Source organism: Primulina eburnea, chromosome 2 (genome assembly GCF_022965805.1).
Source record: "Primulina eburnea isolate SZY01 chromosome 2, ASM2296580v1, whole genome shotgun sequence".
In the NCBI taxonomy this organism is placed as follows: domain Eukaryota; kingdom Viridiplantae; phylum Streptophyta; class Magnoliopsida; order Lamiales; family Gesneriaceae; genus Primulina; species Primulina eburnea.
In genome coordinates, this window is record NC_133102.1 from 7,159,381 (window position 1) to 7,180,160 (window position 20,780).

The 20,780-nt window shown below is 35.5% G+C and overlaps 3 protein-coding genes across 4 annotated transcripts in view; 2 read left to right on the forward strand and 1 right to left on the reverse strand.

Annotated features, from left to right (window-relative positions):
* Nucleotides 1-4,100, forward strand: part of LOC140822858 (transportin MOS14) — a 37,585-nt gene extending 33,485 nt beyond the window's left edge. For both annotated transcript variants that reach the window (XM_073183775.1, XM_073183776.1), the window contains exons 16-27: nucleotides 63-114; nucleotides 261-416; nucleotides 969-1,092; nucleotides 1,174-1,255; nucleotides 1,333-1,421; nucleotides 1,529-1,603; nucleotides 1,700-1,754; nucleotides 2,564-2,683; nucleotides 2,763-2,855; nucleotides 2,947-3,092; nucleotides 3,201-3,378; nucleotides 3,477-4,100. In XM_073183775.1, coding sequence (XP_073039876.1) covers nucleotides 63-114; nucleotides 261-416; nucleotides 969-1,092; nucleotides 1,174-1,255; nucleotides 1,333-1,421; nucleotides 1,529-1,603; nucleotides 1,700-1,754; nucleotides 2,564-2,683; nucleotides 2,763-2,855; nucleotides 2,947-3,092; nucleotides 3,201-3,378; nucleotides 3,477-3,755 — 1,449 coding nt within the window. In that variant the 3' untranslated portion in view covers nucleotides 3,756-4,100. The remainder of the gene's footprint in view (nucleotides 1-62; nucleotides 115-260; nucleotides 417-968; nucleotides 1,093-1,173; nucleotides 1,256-1,332; nucleotides 1,422-1,528; nucleotides 1,604-1,699; nucleotides 1,755-2,563; nucleotides 2,684-2,762; nucleotides 2,856-2,946; nucleotides 3,093-3,200; nucleotides 3,379-3,476) is intronic.
* A 3,139-nt stretch (nucleotides 4,101-7,239) lies between these two features.
* LOC140822859 (protein NUCLEAR FUSION DEFECTIVE 4-like) lies at nucleotides 7,240-9,858 on the reverse strand. The gene is made up of 2 exons (XM_073183777.1): nucleotides 9,253-9,858; nucleotides 7,240-8,605 (listed from the first exon to the last, which is right to left on the reverse strand). The coding sequence occupies exons 1-2, from the start codon at nucleotides 9,718-9,720 to the stop codon at nucleotides 7,400-7,402; spliced, it is 1,674 nt and encodes a 557-aa protein (XP_073039878.1). The 5' UTR covers nucleotides 9,721-9,858; the 3' UTR covers nucleotides 7,240-7,399.
* A 6,717-nt stretch (nucleotides 9,859-16,575) lies between these two features.
* LOC140824052 (uncharacterized) lies at nucleotides 16,576-17,177 on the forward strand. Its single transcript, XM_073185653.1, has 2 exons — nucleotides 16,576-16,588; nucleotides 16,705-17,177. The coding sequence occupies exons 1-2, from the start codon at nucleotides 16,576-16,578 to the stop codon at nucleotides 17,175-17,177; spliced, it is 486 nt and encodes a 161-aa protein (XP_073041754.1).
* Nucleotides 17,178-20,780: the final 3,603 nt, after the last annotated feature.

The window sequence follows — 20,780 nt, forward strand, 5'->3', positions numbered from 1 at the left end:
GGTGATCTGTTTTTTCTATTCTCCAATTCTAAATTTTTCTTGCTCATACTCGCTTTGATCAGGTTATTTCGTTGCTTCCGAAACTTCCTCATCAACCTCAGCTGCTGCAGACAGGTAATATACTTTGTGTTTTAAATTATGGAAGCAGTTTCTTAATCGCTTTTCAAGAATATAATCAGTTCACTAGAGGAATGGTGTATTTTAACTTTACTTTCCATAAGTTATTGATCAATTGCATCTGACATTAGTCTCTTTTTTAGTGTGCTCAATTGTCGGTGCTTATTCACAATGGCTTGATTCTTCCCTGAGTGGACTTTCATTCTTGCCACCACTTATAGATATTCTTGTTGGTGGCATGAGTATTTCAGAGGACACCGCAGCTGCTGCTGCTTTGGCATTCCGTCATATATGTGATGGCAAGAACCTTCTTCCTTGGACTATCATGATTGTTTTTTCTAATTTATGGTACTTTTTGGCTCAAATAATATGTATGAACTATGTGGTGTTGACTGAACTTCTTCTCATGTTCTGTAACTGTTGTCCGTTTTTTAAGTCTCATAGGTCATGAATGTCCTTTACTGCGGAATACTATTATGGTCCCATGTATTAATCTGGTTCGAGGTTTGTGAAAATGCAACAAGCGTCCTGATACTGATAACTATCTAATTAATGGATGAGGGATGTATGTGTCGAATATTGACGTGAAATTTGGCATTTTTATTTGAGGTTAAAATAAAGCTGGAAATTCATTATGGAATTGATTCCTATCTTCATGATTTATTTTCAATCAATTTCGTCATAGTTTGATTATATTTGCATGTTAACATCACTGATTGTTTGGAATTTTTCCTCAAAATTTCTTTTTCCATGGCCCTGTGGTCCCCCCCCCCCCCCCCCACCAAGACGCCTTTTGACTTGAGTGTTAAAAGTATCTCTCGGTATGATTAATATATTTGTTTTAATTGTAGACTGCAAGAAAAAGCTATGTGGATCCTTGGACGGTCTTTTTCAAATTTACCAAAGGGCAGTGATTGGAGAAGGTCCCTTCAAGGTTTCGGCTGAAGATTCACTGCATCTTGTTGAAGCCCTGAGGTATGATTGTTTTTCAGGATGCTACACAACTGCGTACTGTGGATGCAAAAATTTGAATTGTCGGACTATCTTTATCTGCAGTATGGTTATCACAGAACTTCCCTCAGAACATGCTAAGAAAGCCTTGGAGGCAATATGCTTGCCTGCTCTCGCTCCTTTACAGGTTTGTAATCTACCTAGGAACTTCTGATTTATGATTTGAGGGGTCTAGATGAAGTATCATGCATGGTCAACCGGCAGGATGTCATTAATCAAGGTCCTTTAGTTTTGGGGCAGAAACCTGCTCGTGAGCTAACCATTCATATAGACCGACTGGCAAATATATTCAGGTAAGCAGTTAACTTCATCTATTTTATCATTATTTTTTATTTTTCATGTCCATTCCCCCGCTTTTCAACATTAACTCCTGTATTTTACGCAACTGAAACCATTTCAGACATGTGAATCATCCAGAAGCTGTGGCAGATGCTGTTCAAAGACTATGGCCTATTTTCAAAGCCATATTTGATATGTTAGTGCTCCTAATACTTTTTTGGTGTACTTTTTTTTTCTGTTGTACTGAATACTTAATTGCAGATTTCTTGAGTCTCAAATTATTGATCTGCAGTCGTTCTTGGGACATGAGGACCATGGAATCTCTTTGCCGAGCATGCAAAAATGCTGTAAGCTTGCTGAATCATGTTATTTTGTTTTTAAGGCCTATTTCGGGTTACTTGTGTGTTAATGTTTTCTTTATAGTGTTAGTTTCACTGAAACTGGTGTCTTTGTTCTCTCCCCCTGAAATGGTTTTTGTCCAGCCTTTTCACCTCTCATTTCATTCAGCTTGAAAGTTGTCTTATTCGATGTTGCCAAGTCCATGCCGAGCTACTCTATTTGACTTATACTGAATTATGAATCATTATGCCCCAAGTTTGGCCATATGGAACACACGGATTATCTTCTTGTCAGTTACTCGATAATAGACCCCTCTTTCTATTCAGCTACCAATTTTTGTGGATCAACTTTCTTCCAATGATTAGTTGCATGTTATTCAGGTCTTCTTGGAGCAAAAGTCGAGATAATTTCGCATTTGCTAATAATGCACGTCTTCTTGGAGCAAAAGTTCAGATAATTTGGCATTTGCTAATAATGCACATCTATGACACGCGATTTTGAAGCCTGACTACATGTTTTTCCATTGCCTTTTTTTTACCTACAGAATATAAATCAATATGGTTGGATGCAGTATATTGTGTTTGAAATACTTATAACTGTAACATTGTACTCATCGATGATTACAGCTAATGTGTTGGAACTGTAATCATTATGTTCTATAATAACTTTGTATCCGTATTTTATACTTTGAGGCTTACATATTTTCCCCCTTGGCCTTGTGGGAGACACATTTAGAGAAACTGAAAGTATATGATGTTTCTTTGTTATTCTTCTTGTTATCCAGGCTGTTTTCTTGATAATCTCATCAATTTTCTAGGTGAGGACCTCTAAAACACTCATGGGGGTTACAGTTGGTGTAATGCTTGAGGAGATACAGGCGTTATATAAGCAGCATCAGCAACCGTGTTTCCTTTATCTCTCTAGTGAAGTTATCAAGGTCCTTATTCATAGTACTTCACTTGAGTCATATTTTTATTGACTTCCTTATATTAAGCTATAATTGGAAGTTTTTTCAGATATTTGGTTCTGATCCCTCATGCACGAGTTATTTGAAAGCCCTAATTGAATCTCTCTTCAACAATACAACATATATGTTTACAAAAATTCAGGTGTGGATTTAACTAACTGTATTGTCAACTTCAAGTTCTTTAAACTGTTCATGATGTAGTTTGTGATGATGATAATGGTTCTCCTTCTCAGGACTTCACTTCCCGACCAGACTTGGTCGATGACTGCTTCTTGCTGGCATCTAGGTGTATGCGATATTGTCCTCAATTATTTTGTCCATCTCCTGTATTTCCTTGTTTAGTAGATTGTTCCATGGTCGGTGTCACTGTACAGCACAGGTTATGCTCTTTCTTGCGTGCTGTACATTTACTGTAACTGGCATTTTTCGTTAGTCCAGTTGCCCCACCTATATTTTCTTGATTGCCTTAGTACTTTTATCACTGCAGGGAAGCCTCCAATTCCATATTGACTTTCTTAGCCGATGTTTTTGATCTTGCAAATTCCAGTCAGGGAAAGCCCTGTGTACCTATCCGGGACAGTGTAATCATTCCACGAGGCGCTGCAATCACCAGGATTCTCGTGGCTGCTCTTACAGGAGCACTTCCAAGTTCGCGAATAGAAACGGTTTCTGAACCTCTAATCCCCGAATCAAGATACATCAGTGAGTTTATTTGGATGATGAATCTCAATTCTAAATCCTTTTTCTCTTAATTTTATTGCAGGTAACATATGCTCTTGTGTCTCTCACTAGAGCTTATGGTGCGAAAGCTTTAGAGTGGACAAAAGATAGCATTTCTTTAATTCCATCAAATGCTGTTACAGACGCAGAAAGGTCAAAATTTTTACAAGCTTTATCCGATGCAGCATCTGGGGGGACTGTAAATGGCTTGATGATTCCGATCGAAGAACTTTCCGAGGTTTGCCGGCGGAACAGATCAGTGCAAGATATTGTTCAAGGAGCTCTGAGGCCCCTTGATCTGAACTTGGTCTCTGTATCATAGTGGTGAGTGTCGTGATAGAGAAGGGCTCGGTCATTTTTTTCGCTCCACCCTTGTCTTTATTTGAGGCAATTTTTTATTTATTTCTATATGTATTTGTCTCATTTGCTTCTTTAGGTTGCATGAGAGGGGGAGGGGGTTGTGTCGTGTTATGTTATATCGTGTTTTTTCTACACCTATATTTGAATTTTTTTTGGATATTTTCTTGGCTTTGGTCAATTTTTGGGCAAACATCAATGTAATTTTAATGTGTTGACTTTGCTTTTTACCTTGTAAAGAACCGTTACATGCGTGGTTACAGTAGTTCACATGTGCAGAGAAATGAAAATGGTTACTGGTGTTTCTTTATATTTGATCTCATTCACACCACCATACCACCCCCCCCCCCCCCCACCCCCTCAACACCCAACGTTACTTTCTTAAATTTTCAGGGAAGGATTCCGCTGTTTAGTCGAGACATCGATTGAACTAATATTTGTATATACTTAAAAAATGGTTAGATTTTACTTTTGCCAAAATTTTCAAAGAAATATATTGTTTGCAAACTCAGTCAGTGTGTATTTAAGAGTGGATTCTGCCATGGGCCCAGTGGCATCGTGAACCAAACAAAGGGACAAGGCCTCGAATTATAAATGCTCCCACTTCAAAAATATAAAAACAAAAACAAAAACAAAAACAAAAACAAAAGTGGACGCTGCAGAATGCCTGAAAAGAATTAAAAATAAAATTGAAACTTTTCTTAAGTTGAGGAAACCAATTTCTGCGGTGCACTCTTTAGAGCACGTAGGTGTTGCGACAGATTGGTATTTAGCGCCACAAACGAGAACAGGATACATAGATTTTTCTCTTTATTATTGTGGAACTTGGAAGATTTAATTTAATTATTTTTTGAAACACTCAGTTTATGTTTCATTAAATGAAAGAATTTCATCTTGGATGATGCACTATTTACCTAAGTTAAGGAAATAGTGGATTTGAAATCCATCTATCATAAATTTATCAGAGCAACCAAATAGACTTGAAATTTATAGCTTCAAATCTCTTCATTCAAACAAAACTTTAAAATATATGTAAAAACCCGCCCCCACGGTCATTAGTTCAACTTTTTTAAAAAGAATGTTGTTTTTCACGTATTATAAATGTAAATAGAAGCAGGAAGATGTCAGTATCTCCATATTTTCCCTGGATAGGCGTATAGATTTATTTACGAAGGCAAAAATTTTACTGCACATGACGTATTGGAGGGGTCGTTCCCTTAAAGCTAATCACCACTAAGGCCTTGTAACCACTGGAAAGCACCTATTAGTAACCTTATCAAGATCAAAGATCAAAGTGGACGCTGGAGTACGTGAAGATTGTGATCAATTTGGAGCCGGCGTGGTCGGAATGGATTTGCCTGGGACTGTCTTGTTAGCACTATCTAGTTACCTGCCTGGCATCTTTACTCGTCTAGCTAAAACCTTTGCAGTGTTAATAGGGTTGTCAGGCTGCTTCCTGGTTGGATCTTGTTAAATGTGGTTCAAGCAATAGCCAATAGCCAATCCTGCGATTCAGTCTCCGGAAGCAGTTGTTGCCCACAGAATAAAGGAAATTTATCACAATCACCAAGAAGCTGTTCTACATTGTGGTCGCCAAGCAAATTTTGTGGCACATGATTAGGCTTGCTAATCTTTGAGGTCCAAAACTACTGTCGAGTATTTGGACCATCTTCCTCTTTTTTTATCTAATGTTGTAAACAAGGATGTACGTTCTTGATTGTGTTTAATCTACGACATTGTCATAATAATAAAAAAAAAAATTTGTCAGAGGATAAACAGACTCCCTAGTTATAAGATCAATATTGATATTCAATACATAAAGGGTAAAAATGATTATGCCGATGGCCCATATTTGCTGGAAAGGTATAATCTATACTAACTATAAATATGTGAGTTTGAATTGTAAATTTACTTAGTTACCCTTTCACTTACCATTACTTCATTAATGTTTTACTTAGTTACTATTTCCCTCACCATTACTTCATTAATGTTTTATTTATTTATTTATTTAGGTGAGATATGAGTTTGAATTGTTAATTTACTTATTTACCATTTCACTCACCATTACTTCATTAATTTTTTTAAAAAAATTTATTTACCATAAAATATTAATCATCAATATTAATTTACAAATGATCCATTCTAATATAGAAATATTATATATTCTAAAAAAAAAAACAGAGAAAGTTAAATAAAATCCGTTCTATACGTTAGTATGATACGTTTTTATATTTTTAATTTAATAAATTGTTATATTAATTAATGTCTCAATATATATCTCAAACTTACACTTTTCTACAAGTGTTATAAAAACTATGCAAAAAAATTTCATTTTTCTTATGATTTTTTCCCAATTAAAATGGATATTGAGAGCATGCAGATTCTATATGATCTTTTGCAAATTTTTCTAATATTTTAATTGCAATATAATTTGATCATTTTGAGTTATTTCAACTTTATTCATAGAAAAAGAAATTAATGAGAAATTAAAAAGAATGAAAATTACTTTATACTTTTGTATTAAATTTATGAGATAATCCTTATAATTTTTTTAATTAAGATAATCCTTATAATAAATATGAATTATAGTGCTAATTTATTATCGTTTGTTAGAAATTAATTTTTTTATATATGATATATTTAAACTGAATGTTACGTATATGTGTTTTACTACACATATTTATTTGATTGATATTATTTTAAAATTTTATTTAACATAAAAATATTAATCATCAATATTAATTTTCAAATGATCGATTATGATATAATTAACTATACATAATATATATTTTAAAAAATGAAAAAGTTAAACAAAATTCGCAAGGAGTTAAAAGTTAGCAAAAACAAAATTGGTATTTAACTTAATAATAAGTTTAGGGGTTTTATTTTAACATCATTATGATAATTTATTTAATTAAAAGAATTTTATTTGACAATCGCTATATGCACTTCATTTAAAAATATTGTGATTTTGGTTTTAGTAATATTCATTATTCTATTAATTTTATTTTCATTGTTTTCCATTGTGAATAATATTTGGATGCAAATTATCTTTGTTAATTTGATAGAGCTATCATTATGTTATAATAACACGAATTGAAAAATGTTATATAATGAATGAATATATTTGATTTATTGTCATCATGTATTTTTATTTATCGTGTTTTGATATATTTAGATTAATAAATACTTATAAACAAAAAGTTATTCAAAAGATTTTAACAATTATCTAAATCTTTATATTTCATTATTAATTAGTCACCTACGTGCATCGCACGTGATTATTCCTAGTTCTATAAATAATTAATGAATATATGGTTCGATCATCGATCTAAAACCAAGATCTAAGTTTAAAAAGAAGTTCCGAGTTCGAGAGCCAATTGTAACAAACTTCATCACACCTAAAAAACAAAACCAAATATGTAATACATGATTCAGAACACGAGAAATATCACACAAAGTACCATATTTCTTCATTGTGCAGCACGATTCTTTCAGACAAAGTCTTTCTACAGCTTCATCGGTGATATAATTATTATCCTGCATTACAATGTATGTATACAGTACAGCTAAGCATTCGACTGAAACAAAAACTGTTCTGCTATTTAATCATTGCATATCGACTCTGATCTTGCTCTCTCGTATAGAATGCAAAACCCTTGGGCGTATGACATTTTTATAAAAGTTTCTTGTTCTAACAAACAAAGCCAAGGCGACAAGCGAACCCAAGAAAGCAACGGATGCCATGATGATGAATGCCAGCTTGAAACAGTGGGTTCCAATGCACGTTTTTTCCAACTCGGGAGCTTCTCTATCGTAGATATATCCCACTACTTTAACAGAGAGAAGATAAGATCCAACAGGGCAAGCAATTGTGATGGTGTTAAATATTGTCCCCAGATGTGTTTTTCCGAATAAATCAGATGCTATGGTTGGCATTAACGACCACTGTGACCCATAACAGATACCAACCAAAATGGAACCAATATATAAAGCTCCCGGGAAACCGAAGGCAATCACAAGATAGCCAATGCTCATAGTTGCCAGCATAATAACCATGAATAATGGTCTTGGACAACCTTTGGCGTGTAAGAAATAGTCGGAAATGTAACCACCTCCAATGCGTCCAAGGAAATTCCAGATGCTCCATAAAGAAACCAAAGTGTTGATCTCTAAGCTAGTGTAACCGAGAGATTCCCCGATTTGGCTCATATTATTCACCGTGGACAATCCAGAGCCCATAGCACAGGCGGTTGTAAAGAACAAGAACCAGAAACTTATGGTTCCCAATGCTTGGACAAGATTTTTGTCTCCTCTCGATTCCAAACTATGGTCATTTGTAACTTGGTCAGTCACATTGGATATCTCATGGTATTCTCCAAGATCTTGTCTGGTACTAGTATGTTCATCGAGCAAGTCTGTTTCATCTTCTAATTGGTTGTGCTCAAGCAATGACTTTAACATCCGGTACGACTTTTCTCTTTGGGCTTTAATTGCGATAAAAATAGGGGACAGTAGCAGACCAATGAGAAAAACTAATGTAAAGACACGTACAAGTAAATTTAACTTGAGAATATTTTGTATTATTATTACAGCAGTCAGGTAGGCAGCTATCAGAACAGAAACTAAAGAGAATCCATTCAAATGCTGCTTCTCATCCTCTTCGTTTGTTTTGAACATTCGAACAAAAGGCATCAGCAGAAGAGAAGAGATAGTGGGCAACAATGCCAACAGCAGGAGATATGAACTGGGTTTGTCCTTGAAAGTCGTCTGATACACTTGAATTAGTATTGCCCCACTCAAACCAAGAAAGCCCTATCAAACAACGGAGATTAAAGAGACCATCAATTCTTGTGAATGGAAATGCAAATAAAGTAGGAACGATAAGCTAATGCTGCACAAAAACAATAAATGATTATCCAAAAACAATACATTTCTTAGAACATTAAATTCAGGAGGGTGTTTTTATGCAACCCTAGAAGCACTTCACACGATTTTGGGCGCATTTATAGTAATGCATTTACTGCATAAACAATCCTTTTACAGCACACTCGTTAGTATCAGCTTCATACTTATAGGTGTGATTAGGTGAAGTGCTCCAAGATCAACGTCAGAAGGATATGAAAGTAAGCATCATCATGTAGGAGCAACTCGCTTCCAGTTTTCTACATGCTAAGTTGCATTACTTTTCATTGCTTCACTTCGTCAAAGATTCTAAAACAGCACAGAGTGATGCAATAAAGTTGTAAAAGCTGGAAAATGATATCACTTTCAAGTTCCAAGGAAATTATAATAATAGTAAAAGTTAACTCAATTTGTATCCATTTAGAAAGATTACAATTAGCCATAAGGAAATGAAACACCCCATAAATCATTCACTCCCTTCAAGTCGCCAGCCTCTAAATTCTACTTGAAGTACGCATTCAATCATCAGCAAGGTAAAAAATATTCTATCATTTTACCTTCATAATCCCAACAATCGTCCCACCATAATTCGGAAAATTATGCACCCCAGTGACCACATTCGCCGTGTTAAAGAAAGTCGCCGCATGCGCCGCCAGCAGCATGTACAAGCACATCACCGCCACCGGCGGCCGCGGCAGCACCCCAGTCACGGTCAACCACATAAGAAAATACCCAACAAAGCTCTGAATCGCTCCCGCCAGAAGAACCACCCATGGCCCCACTCTGCCAGCAGCGGAGGAGTAGAGGACACCGGCGAGGACGCCCACGTTTGCTCCCAGATCTTTGCAAACAGAAATGGTGTCGAGGGTTGACTGGTCGTAGTCCTGGGAGGATTTCAGGATGGAGGAGTAGATGCTGAAAGTGTAGAGAGAGCCGGCGGTGCACTGGATCCATATGCCGGCGGTGGTGGCCACCCATTTGTTCTTTATCAGGGATTTTCTGCTCGGATTGTAGTCCAAATCCATTTCCTTTTACAAGATTTATACGTCGATAATTAGTGTTGCTGTTCAAGTGAACAAATCAACTGATAGAAATCAGAAACTGAAAGAAATTTTTGGAAGAGATCATTCCAGTAATCCAGTCTCCAGACAACAGCGATATATACGATATATATATATATATATATATATATATATATATATATATATATTATAATATACACTGAAGTATCTAGGACGGAACCAAATCCTCTGTGAAAAGTGTTTCTCACCGAAATTATCTAATCTTACATGTAAAACAAAAATAACTTGTTAACATAGAACTATCATATTTACGTTGTTGAATCGGTTTTTCAGTTGCCACGAGCCATTGATTTTTTCTAAAAGTTTTTTTTTAAACTTAACAAAAACTCACGTGTCGTATTTTATGAGACGGATCTCTTATTTGGGTCATCTATAAAAAAATATATTATTTTTTATGCTAAGAGTATTACTTTTTATTGTGAATATCGATAGAGTTAATCCGTCTCACAGATAAAAATTCGTAAAACCGTCTCATAAGAGACCTGCTCATTTAATTTCACGTGCTTTTATTGAAATAGTGTTAAGATGATAAAAGATTAAATTATATTTCAAAAATAGTTTGAATAAATAATTTGTCCATATTAATATACATATATAAGATGGGTTATTGTATTTTTGATAAATAAATTAAAAAAAATCCACCACAAATTGAATGAGCTATTTAGAATAATACAATAGACTACCTGATTAATTAATGTTGTTCTACAAGTTATGTTCAATGCTCCAACTTACAATTTATATTTTTTATATTAATTATTATACTATAGATATGTTTAATATATTATACATAATTATTTTTCAAAAAAAAAAAATTGACAATATTAACTTAACAGTAATCACAAATTAGAGTGAGTCTCATATGAGACCGTCTCACAGATCTTAATCTGTGAGACGAGTCAATCCTACCCATATTCACAATAGAAAGTTATACTTTTAACATAAAAAGTAATACGATCCGTGAGACCGTCTCACACAAGTTTTTGCTCACAAATTATAATAAAACAATCGAAAATATTTTTAACATAATTTTTTACAAATCTATAAGGTAACTAATTAAATTCTAAATATAATTATCCACTACCAATTATTAGAATATGTGAACGTGATATTAATTAATCACGAGTTTGATTTCTTTTATCAATAATTTTTTCAGACGAGTTTTTATCATGTAACTTGCCTAACACAATTTATTTGAATGTTATAACTTTTATATTAAATTCGAGAGTTCACTCAATATGTTACGACTATATAAAAATCACGAGTTCTCAATTAAAATTTTCGATCAAAAATAAATAAATTGTAAAAACAAATGAAATAAACATTTGACTGAAGCAAAGTCTTGCGGGAAAGTGGAATATAATTAATAATTAAAATTTTAAAAATTGCCGATTCTCACTTACCGAAAGAATCTACTTTTTGCTGCCGACCACCTTACACCGCCGCAGAAATGGCTATAGATTATTACAGCGTCCTTGAACTGAGCCGCAATGCCACCAACGACGACGTGAAGAAAGCCTATCGCCGCTTAGCCATGATCTGGCACCCAGATAAACAGCTCCACAAGCAAGAAGGTGAAGGCAAGTTCAAGCAGATTTCAGAGGCCTACAGGGTCTTGAGTGAACCAGAAAAGCGTCAGATCTACGATTCTTACGGTGACGGAGGGCTCAAACTGTGCCAATTTCCTCCTCCACCACACGTAGCTCGCATCGGATTTTCCTCCAAAGGTCAGCAGCTTTCAAGCCCTAATTTTGTGTTCAGTCCTGGGTACATTGACGCCGCTAATGCGGAGATTTTCGGGGACAGTAGCTGTGGTAATGCTAGTTGTAGTGGTAGTAGTAATGGGCATTTCAAGAGTCCGACGGTGGATGGTGGTCCTAAACAGGAGCCGTGGTTTATTGTGAACGCAACTGATGGTCCTGGGTATGAGCCGTTTCCTTTTTGTTTCATTACTCATATTTTGTAAAGCTTCTTCTGTTTGAATGCTCTTTTGGATATTGCCGCCGCATGATTTTTTGTTTGAAGGCGCCGCCGAGGTCTTTCATTTTTTTTCTGGACATGTTTGATATGGTTTATCTAAAGATCTATTTTTTTATTTTAATTTAATCGAATAATGCATATTCATGCACTAATATTTGAGGTGACAGTTAACATGTCTAGGTAATTTCTTTTCTACTCATAGTAATTTCAGATTATTACATTTTTTAGCCTGTCACTGTTAAAAAATTAATAGGTATTTTGGATGTAGGATGGCGTCAAGCTCCGGACCCATAGACACTAGTGTCCTATATTTACAGCATACTCATATATCGAGTGCTGTCTGGAAAAATAACCTGGATTCAGTTCTTAGAGTTCGTCGAACGGATAATCTTATTTGGGATTTGTATAATCGGGGTATGCATCCTCGTGTACGTTCACTTCTGCAACACATGGGGTTTTTTAGCATCCTCCAATGTGGTAATCTTACCTTCAACAACCACTTAATAACAGCTTTAGTTGAAAGATGGCGGCGGGAAACTCACACGTTCCATCTTTGTGTGGGTGAAGCAACAATAACTTTACAAGATGTTTACCTGATTTGGGGCCTGAACATTGATGGTCTTCCTGTGACCGGTACTGATAATTGTCATAAGGTCAATGAATGGCAGCTGTACTGTTTCGAGTGGTTGGGTTTTGTGCCACTCATAACACAATTTAAAGGTGGCCACTTGTTGATGACTGCTTTGCACGACCACTGCATAAAAACGCTTATCGACAATGATAGCACAGAGTTACAAGTCTCCCAGTACAGTCGTTGCATTGCTTTAATGATCATCGGAGGATGCATGCTGCCAGATTCTGAAGGAAGTTCGGTAAAACTGCTTTATTTACAACTTCTTCAGAACATTGACCAAGTCCATGAATATAGCTGGGGGAGTGCTGTATTAGCTTTTCTATATCGCGAGTTATGTAACGCTTCGATTATAGGAAAGGATCAGATAGCTGGCCCTCTTTATCTCTTACAGGTATATTTATTGTAATTAAATACTTCTATATTTTCTCATCTTTGCACGCATGTTCTTTTACTAAATTAATGTCTTCTTAAAGGTTTGGGCATGGTCGAGGATCACTTCCATTAGTCCTGACCGATGGGGGAACTGTTCAAGTATGCCCAAACATGTGGATGATGTCAGTGGTCTTCCAATCCCTCCATATGGTGCTCGGTAGTATCTATGAATCAGTTTGTGAAAATAGTAATATTAGAGTTTTGCTTACAAAAAATACTGAAAATGGATCGTACTTGTAGGTGGAAACGTGTATTCACTCGTACTCATGCACCAAACCACTCGGTGCGAATAATAAGAGATGTACTTGACAAGATGGAAGATGACCAGGTGACTGTCCATGTAAATTTTTTCAAGTGAGATAATCCGATGTTTTTTGACTTTTTGTACATTGCTAACCTTTATCTGTTTCTTAAATATAGTTTAAGTGGACCGTGTACGACACACAATCACATGGCGAGCCTGTCAATGACCTTTGGAGATCTACATGCCCGCTTATTTGTTTTGATATCGTCGAGATGCATCGTCCTGATCGGGTACTTCGGCAATTTGGAATGAGACAAAACATTCCTCGTGTGGCTCTTGATGGTGATCAGTTGCACGAACTGTCTCGAAGAGGGCGCCGAAACCAGAATTGGGCTAATTTTCATCGACAAATCATTAAGGCGTGGGAGAATCGATATAATCTAATTGTGGAGAGTGCGCTTCATCACGGAGTTAGACCGATGGAAAAAGATTATATGGGATGGTATGAAAGCATCACTCGTCGGTTCATATCTCCTAATGACCTCTCAGATGTCGAATACGGTTATCGTCCTGGTGATGCACATTTTAGGAGATTTGTGGTGAGGTTTTTTTTCAAAAAAAAATTGAACAATTGCTAAAGAGCGCTGTAAATAATTGTAAACAAACACGCTATTATTAATATTTGTGTTTTCAGAAGGACCAAGCATTGATATTAATGAATATGTTCCGAGGGCTTTCTCTAGAGGATCAACCACGTGAAGCACTAGCGGCGGCGGTAATAGAGAGCATCCGCATTGGCGAAGTTCTTTATCAAATGGCAAACAGAATGTCAAATCAACTTCAAGAACAGGGGCAGCAACAAAGCAATCCAGATATGCACCCTGAAGATTCAAGATGCAAGCGCCAACGAGGTGAGTAGTTCCTAAACGATATTTGAAAACCAACACGGGGATGATGAATTTCGTGATATGGCTGGAATATCACATTATCACCTTTCAATGCGATCACGTGGAATCGACATGGTTGAACCTAGTAGATCTAAGCAGGGTCAAGGATAAACTGCATTAGGCCAATGTGATCGGAGTAACGTGTCAGTATTATGGAAGAAGTGGTTGGTAATATTGTACTTCTGGTCCCTCCCTACGGTCGAAGGTAATGAGTGTACTGGTCTAAAAATTGATTATCCATTAACTTTTGCTTCTGATTATGCAATTTGCGGTCTGATTTAGCTTATACTGGTCTAAAGATGGAGTATCCAATGATTTGTTTTTATTAATTCTTCTTTCATTAGTTAAGTGTGATGGAGATGATTTTTTTATCTGTTGTTCTGTTTGATTGATTTGTTGATTTAGTCAAATAATTTCACAACCAGGTGAAAGTTTCTGAAATTGATCAGTTCATACTGAAAGGCCATGAAGGTTTCGATGCGCAATTAGGTACCAGAAGTTAGCATTTGTAATATAGGTGTTTTTTCGTATTTATCGACATTTTCTCATTTCCGCTCATACAAGTTAAATTTAGTTCATGGATTTGGTCTGTGTCATTTTATAAACTCCTGCAGAAACTATTCAAAGAGTTTTGGCTATTTTCAGAGGAGCAGTTTTTTTAAGAGGGAATAAACGGCCATTCGAAAAGCCTAGTTGCGCAGATACTGGAACCAGACACCGAAGCATTTGACAGCCCAGCCCATGCTTGGTAACTTCGTATAATATTTCCCTGTAACAGTCTTGAAAAGCTTTGAAAATATTTCAGATGCAGATTCTAGGAAAGCTCTGCTAAATCGAGAGTGGTATTGTGCAGGTGTCTCTTTTTGTTTAAATTTTGCCGCAATCGATCAGTTTGCTACGGAATGATGATGGACCGCATGCTAAGAGAACGGATATATGACCTTGTCTTGTAAATTTTATGACATCAGGTATGGAAAACTAATATAGCAATTGGCTGTGTGGATTTGGAAGATCATGGAGCAGTGGTTAGTCGGGTTAGCTTTCGCGCCTCTCTGTATATGGCTGAAGAATCCCTTGTGTTGTCACACCAGACGAGAGGATAATTCTCAATGCGTGCCTTTATGATACGATTTTGAGTTTAGCAATACGATTCCTCTTACTTCCTGGAACAAGAAGATTGCGAAAAGGACAAGATTCCTCATACATCCTGGAACAAGAAGAAGAGATTGTGAATACCATATTATACATTTTGCTTATGTAGTACGAAATGAAGTAGTATGGCTCGTCTTTTTCTTTCATCTTTAAAATAAATTTTTTTATATATTGTAGCCATATTTTCATAATCGGAGAGCTGATGGAATCGATATGTCTTGTAAAAATGGTTCAAAAATGTTATATTATTAAAATAAAAATATGTATTTATCAAAATTTAAAATTTAAGTAGCATATATGTAATAAAATATAATTATATTTAAATTTTTTAAGATAAAAAATAAATCAAAATAACTTTAATATTATTTAAAGTAATATTTTTGACAAATTTTAAAAGTCAAATAATCATATAAAATAACTTAAAAATTTTTAAATATAAAAAATATTCAAAGAAATATAAGAAAATAATCAAATTTTTTAAAAAAATGAGTGAATTGGTTGGATAAGTTTTTTTTTTTTTTTTTGAAATAAGGGGGGTGTATTCAAATTTGGAAATTTAATTACTTTTATTGACTTTTGTAGAGTTTAAAAGTCTAGAGGTATTGAACATAGACTTTTGTAAACTCTATAAAAGTTTTGTGGTATCCAAATTAGATTTTTCTAGAGTCATGAAAAGTATAGTGGTATTCAAACTTGACTTTTTAAAAATCTATAAAAATCTATAGGTATCCAATATTTCCATAGATTTATAATGATTCTAATATAATTCTCTATGTACAAATCTTAAAACTCTATGTACAACTATAAAAACTCAAAAATTGTCTTCTACTCACCCTAGAGATTTTGGTAGACTTAGAATAAAAAACAACGTTTTCTCATTCTCACCCATATATTCTCTTTCTCACTCAAAAGACGGTATTTTCTCATCTCTAAAGATAAATCGAGGGTTTTTCCAAATTTCAAAGGTATGCATCTTTTCTTGAATCGTTATTGATTTGATAAAAAAAATATTATGATTTCTATATATTCAAATAATGGTGCGTTGATGGATTTTCCACGAATCTGAGAGGAAAAAAGACGGCGCCACTTGAAAATATATCACCCCATCTGTATACTAGAACGACAAAGATTTGAAAAGATATGAGAAGCTTTTTGGTCGTTGGTATACTAATTTCTTGGGGGGAAATAACGTCGGGGCCACTGGACCTGGTTTTCTCTCTTCTCAATAATTCTTAACGATTGTTATTACGAATGGGAAAATAAAATGGGATTCATATATTATAGTCTGTCTTATGTTAGGATATTTTATATTTCAAATAATTATGTGAAATTTTGATAGTAACAATTTTTATGTCCTATCAGTTTTTGAATGATAGTAACAATTTTTATGTCCTATCTTTCAATCTTAGCGGATGATTTCACAAGGTATGTTTTTTGTTATATGCTATACATCTAAAAATTTTGTAATTTTTCAAGATTATATATGTTATTCATTAGTTATTTGATTCTACAAATAATGTTCGATATGTAAATTTTTTTAGTGGATTGTGGATATGCAAATCGACGTCAATTCTTGGCTCCTTTTAGATGTGTTCGTTATCATCTTCAAGAATTCACTGACCAAAGTCGTCACCCTGAAGATGCAAAAGAGTTGTTCAATATTCGTCATGCCTCTTTGAGAAACGTCATTGAAAGGATATTCGGTATATTTAAATCGCGGTTCAAAATATTCAAAACTGGTCCTCCATTTCCATATACAACACAGGCGGAGCTTGTATTGGCTTGTGCCGGATTGCACAATTTTCTTCGAAAGGAGTGTCGGTCTGATGAATTTCCAGTTGAACCAGAGAATGAAGTCCCACAACCTTCATCAGAACAAGTTTACGAGGATAACAACTTTGATCAAATATTTGGCACTGAAGAACAACAACGAGCAAAGGCAAATGCATGGAGAGATACTATAGCAAACATAATGTGGAGTGACGTTGATCATATTCACAATAACAAACATTAGATTTTTTCATAAAAAACTGCTTAAAATTTATCAAATTTCATAATGTTTTGATTAGCTATTTATCTATATTGATTAAATTTATTTATATATGCTTATAAATTAAAATTTTATTGATTAATTATTTATGCATGTTGAATAGACATGGGGATTGAAATTTTAATTTTGTTAAATTGATTTTGATTTTTTATCATATATTAAACATATTTATTTTTAAATAAATAAATTTATTTCAAAGTGAATATGTTATTTATGTTAAATAATTACTAGTTCGAAGAAATAATATATATTGAAATTTTGATTTTGTTAAATTGAATTGTAATTTTTTTTGCAAAAATTCTACAAAAGTCTAAAAATATCTATCAAAATCTTGCAAAAAGTTTACAAAAGTCCATGGAATTATATTTACAAATCTGTGAGATTCTACAAAAGTCAATAAAAATCTACCAAATCCATGGAAATCTATCATTTTAAAAAAGTCATTGAAAGTCATTAAATCTCTACATTGAATACACCCCACTAAGTCACAGATATCCATTAATTAATTTCCAAAGAGTCTGTCAATACAATATTCATAAAGGTTGATGAAAACATACAATTAAACCATTCTCCAATAACATCATTCTTAATAGCTTCCGTTGCTAGATGATGAGCTGCTTTGTTTGACGATCTTCTCGCATGTCGAAGTGATATAAATTCTGAAGAGTCCAAGCAAGATCTGATTTCTGTAATGATCCACCCATCTGAGCCACGATCTTCACCAGATTTGGTTACTGCCTGAACCGCCTGGATTGAATCTGAAAAAATGCAAACATTCCTGAAACTATTACGTCGAAAAAATTCTATTCCTTCTCGAATAGCCATCAATTCCGCCCCCTTCACTGAACTCGAAGGTCTAATAAGGCAAGCCTTTGCTCCCACGACACCCCCAGCCGAATTCCGTAAAACCACCCCAACACTGAATTTATTCCTGATTTCACAACAACCAGCATCAACATCCAATCGCAATTGATTTGGTACCGGTGGATGCCACACATGGTCTGGAGCCAAGGATCCATCCAACTGTGAATACCTATCCAAATTACTTGCGCGTCGATATACATCCAACAATTGAACTGCCCAATCAATTCTCAACTCTTTTTGTAGTCCAGTAGCAGAATGATTAATCTTACAAATCTCATACCAGATAGCCCATGACATTATCACAAATAATTCAAAATCCTCTTTCAGCAACTCTTTCGACAACACCAAACCAATATCTAAAAAAGAAGCCAACCGAAGTTTACCCAAGATTTGCCAAAAGTATGTATCTCTCCAAATATGGCGAACACATGAGCAAAATAGTAAACAGTGACTAGTAGAAGCAGCATATATCTTACACAAAGGGCACATACCTGTCGTCGGCACATAGTGCGCTCTTAGATTTTCTGATGTGGGTATAATATCTTGTGATGCTCGCCACATAAATATGCGTACCTTTGGCGGAAGCTGAAGGCTCCAAATTAAGTTCCACCATTGCTTCAACGGATATGACGATTGGAAAGGAGGAGGTTTCGAAATATTCGTTTCCAATAAATAACCAAGTCTGACTGTATATAAACCATTTGGACTATCTTTCCAATACCTGATGTCCTGGCAGCCCCTGTTGTTGAGCGGAATATTAAGAATCGCTTCAGCTTCTTGGAATGTAAAAATCTGTCTCACAAGTTCTGTATTCCAACATCCTGAACTAGAAATCAGTCTTGCCACTCTCATGTTAGGATCCACTCGAGCAAATGGATTGCATTTGAAGGATGGGAGACTGGGGATCCAAGGATCAGATTTAATAAAGATATGTTGCCCATCTCCAACTCTCCAGCATAATCCTCTTTTAATGATATCACGCCCCCACAATAAAGATCGCCATACATACGAGGGATTAGAACCCAAATCTGCCTCCAAAATATCGGTATGCCTAAAGTACCGTGCCTTGAGAACCCTAGCCAATAAAGAAGTAGGATCATAAATAATGCGCCACACTTGTTTAGCCAACAAAGCCTTATTAAAGGCTCTCAAATTTCTGAAACCCATCCCTCCATGGCATTTGGGTTGACACAGTTTTTCCCAAGACATCCAATGCATACCTTTTTTCCCTGCTTTATCATTCCACCAGAATTTAGTACACTCTTGTTCAATGCCCTTGCAAACTGATTCTGGAATCTTAAAACAAGACATGGCGTAAGATGGAATAGCTTGTAGTACTGACTTGATTAACACTTCACGTCCTCCCATCGAGAAAAGCTTCGTATTCCAACCCTGTATTTTTTTGCAGACACGCTCTCTTAGATAAGCGAATTGAAGACGTTTGTTACGCATAGAAAAGGTTGGTAATCCCAAGTAAAGGTCATGACCTTTAACCTCTTCCATTGCAAGCACATCTTTAATATCTGCAATAGATTGAGATGAAGTGCTCGGGCTGAAAGTAATGGCAGATTTATCGTAATTCACCAACTGTCCTGATGCTCGACTATACATTTGTAAACAATTCCGAACTTTCAAGCAGTCATCTCTCGTTGTTCTGAAAAACACTAAGCTGTCATCCGCAAAAAAGAGATGTGAGATTACTGGGCTAGTAGAAGCAACCTTAACGCCTTTGAACAAGTTGCACTCGACTGATTTCCTGATGAGAGAAGACAAACCTTGCGTGCATAGAACAAATAGATATGGAGAAAGAGGATCACCTTGTCGAATTCCTCTCGTTGGTTTTATTGTGCCAAAAATGGATTGATTTATCTTAAAGGAATATGAAACTGTGGTGACACATTTCATAAGCAAATCAACCCATCCCTCAGCAAACCCCATCTTTAGTAAAAGTTTCTGCAGATAAATCCAATCTACTCGGTCGTAGGCTTTACTCATATCGAGTTGTAGGGCTGCATAACCTGATTTCGCCTTACGATTATTCCAGATCCAGTTCATGCATTCAAAACCAACAATAACATTGTCCAATATTAATCTCCCTGGAAGAAAAGCACTTTGAGTGGAATCAATGAGTTGTGCTAGGACAGGTCTGAATCTATTAGTAATCGCCCTGGATACAATCTTGTAACATGTGTTGCAAAGACTGATTGGACGGTAATCTTTCAACGTTTTTGGTTCGGAGACTTTTGGAATAAGTGTAACCACAGTAGAATTCCACTCTTTCAATTCACCCTTTTCATTCAGAATCTTGAGTACTGCTTTGGTAACATCACTTCCTACCGTAGTCCACAACTTCTGATAGAACATCGCAGTAAACCCGTCAGAACCCGGTGCTTTAGAAGGAGCCATATCGAAGACTGCTTTTCGAATTTCATCCTCGGTAAAAGGCTCACATAGTTTATCATTCATTTCATTTCCAACCACTGGTACGATAGTATCCAATACCATTGCAATATCCTGTGTGGAGGGTTTAATCGATGTAAAGAGCCGAGTAAAGTAATCTACCGTAATATCTACCAGACTTGGGTAATCGGTACACCATACTCCATCCGCATTGTTAAGCCCCCGAATTTGATTTGTGTTTCGTCTAGTAGTGGCCGAGGAATGGAAGTATTTTGTGTTTCGGTCTCCATGATTCAACCAATT

Bases quoted from the DNA above. Each gene is read 5' to 3' on its own strand.
- LOC140822859 (XM_073183777.1), bottom strand. From the start codon at position 9,720: ATGGATTTGGACTACAATCCGAGCAGAAAATCCCTGATAAAGAACAAA. The intron at 8,606-9,252 runs GTAAAATGATAG...GTTGTTTGATAG, and splicing joins CGATTGTTGGGATTATGAAG to GGCTTTCTTGGTTTGAGTGG.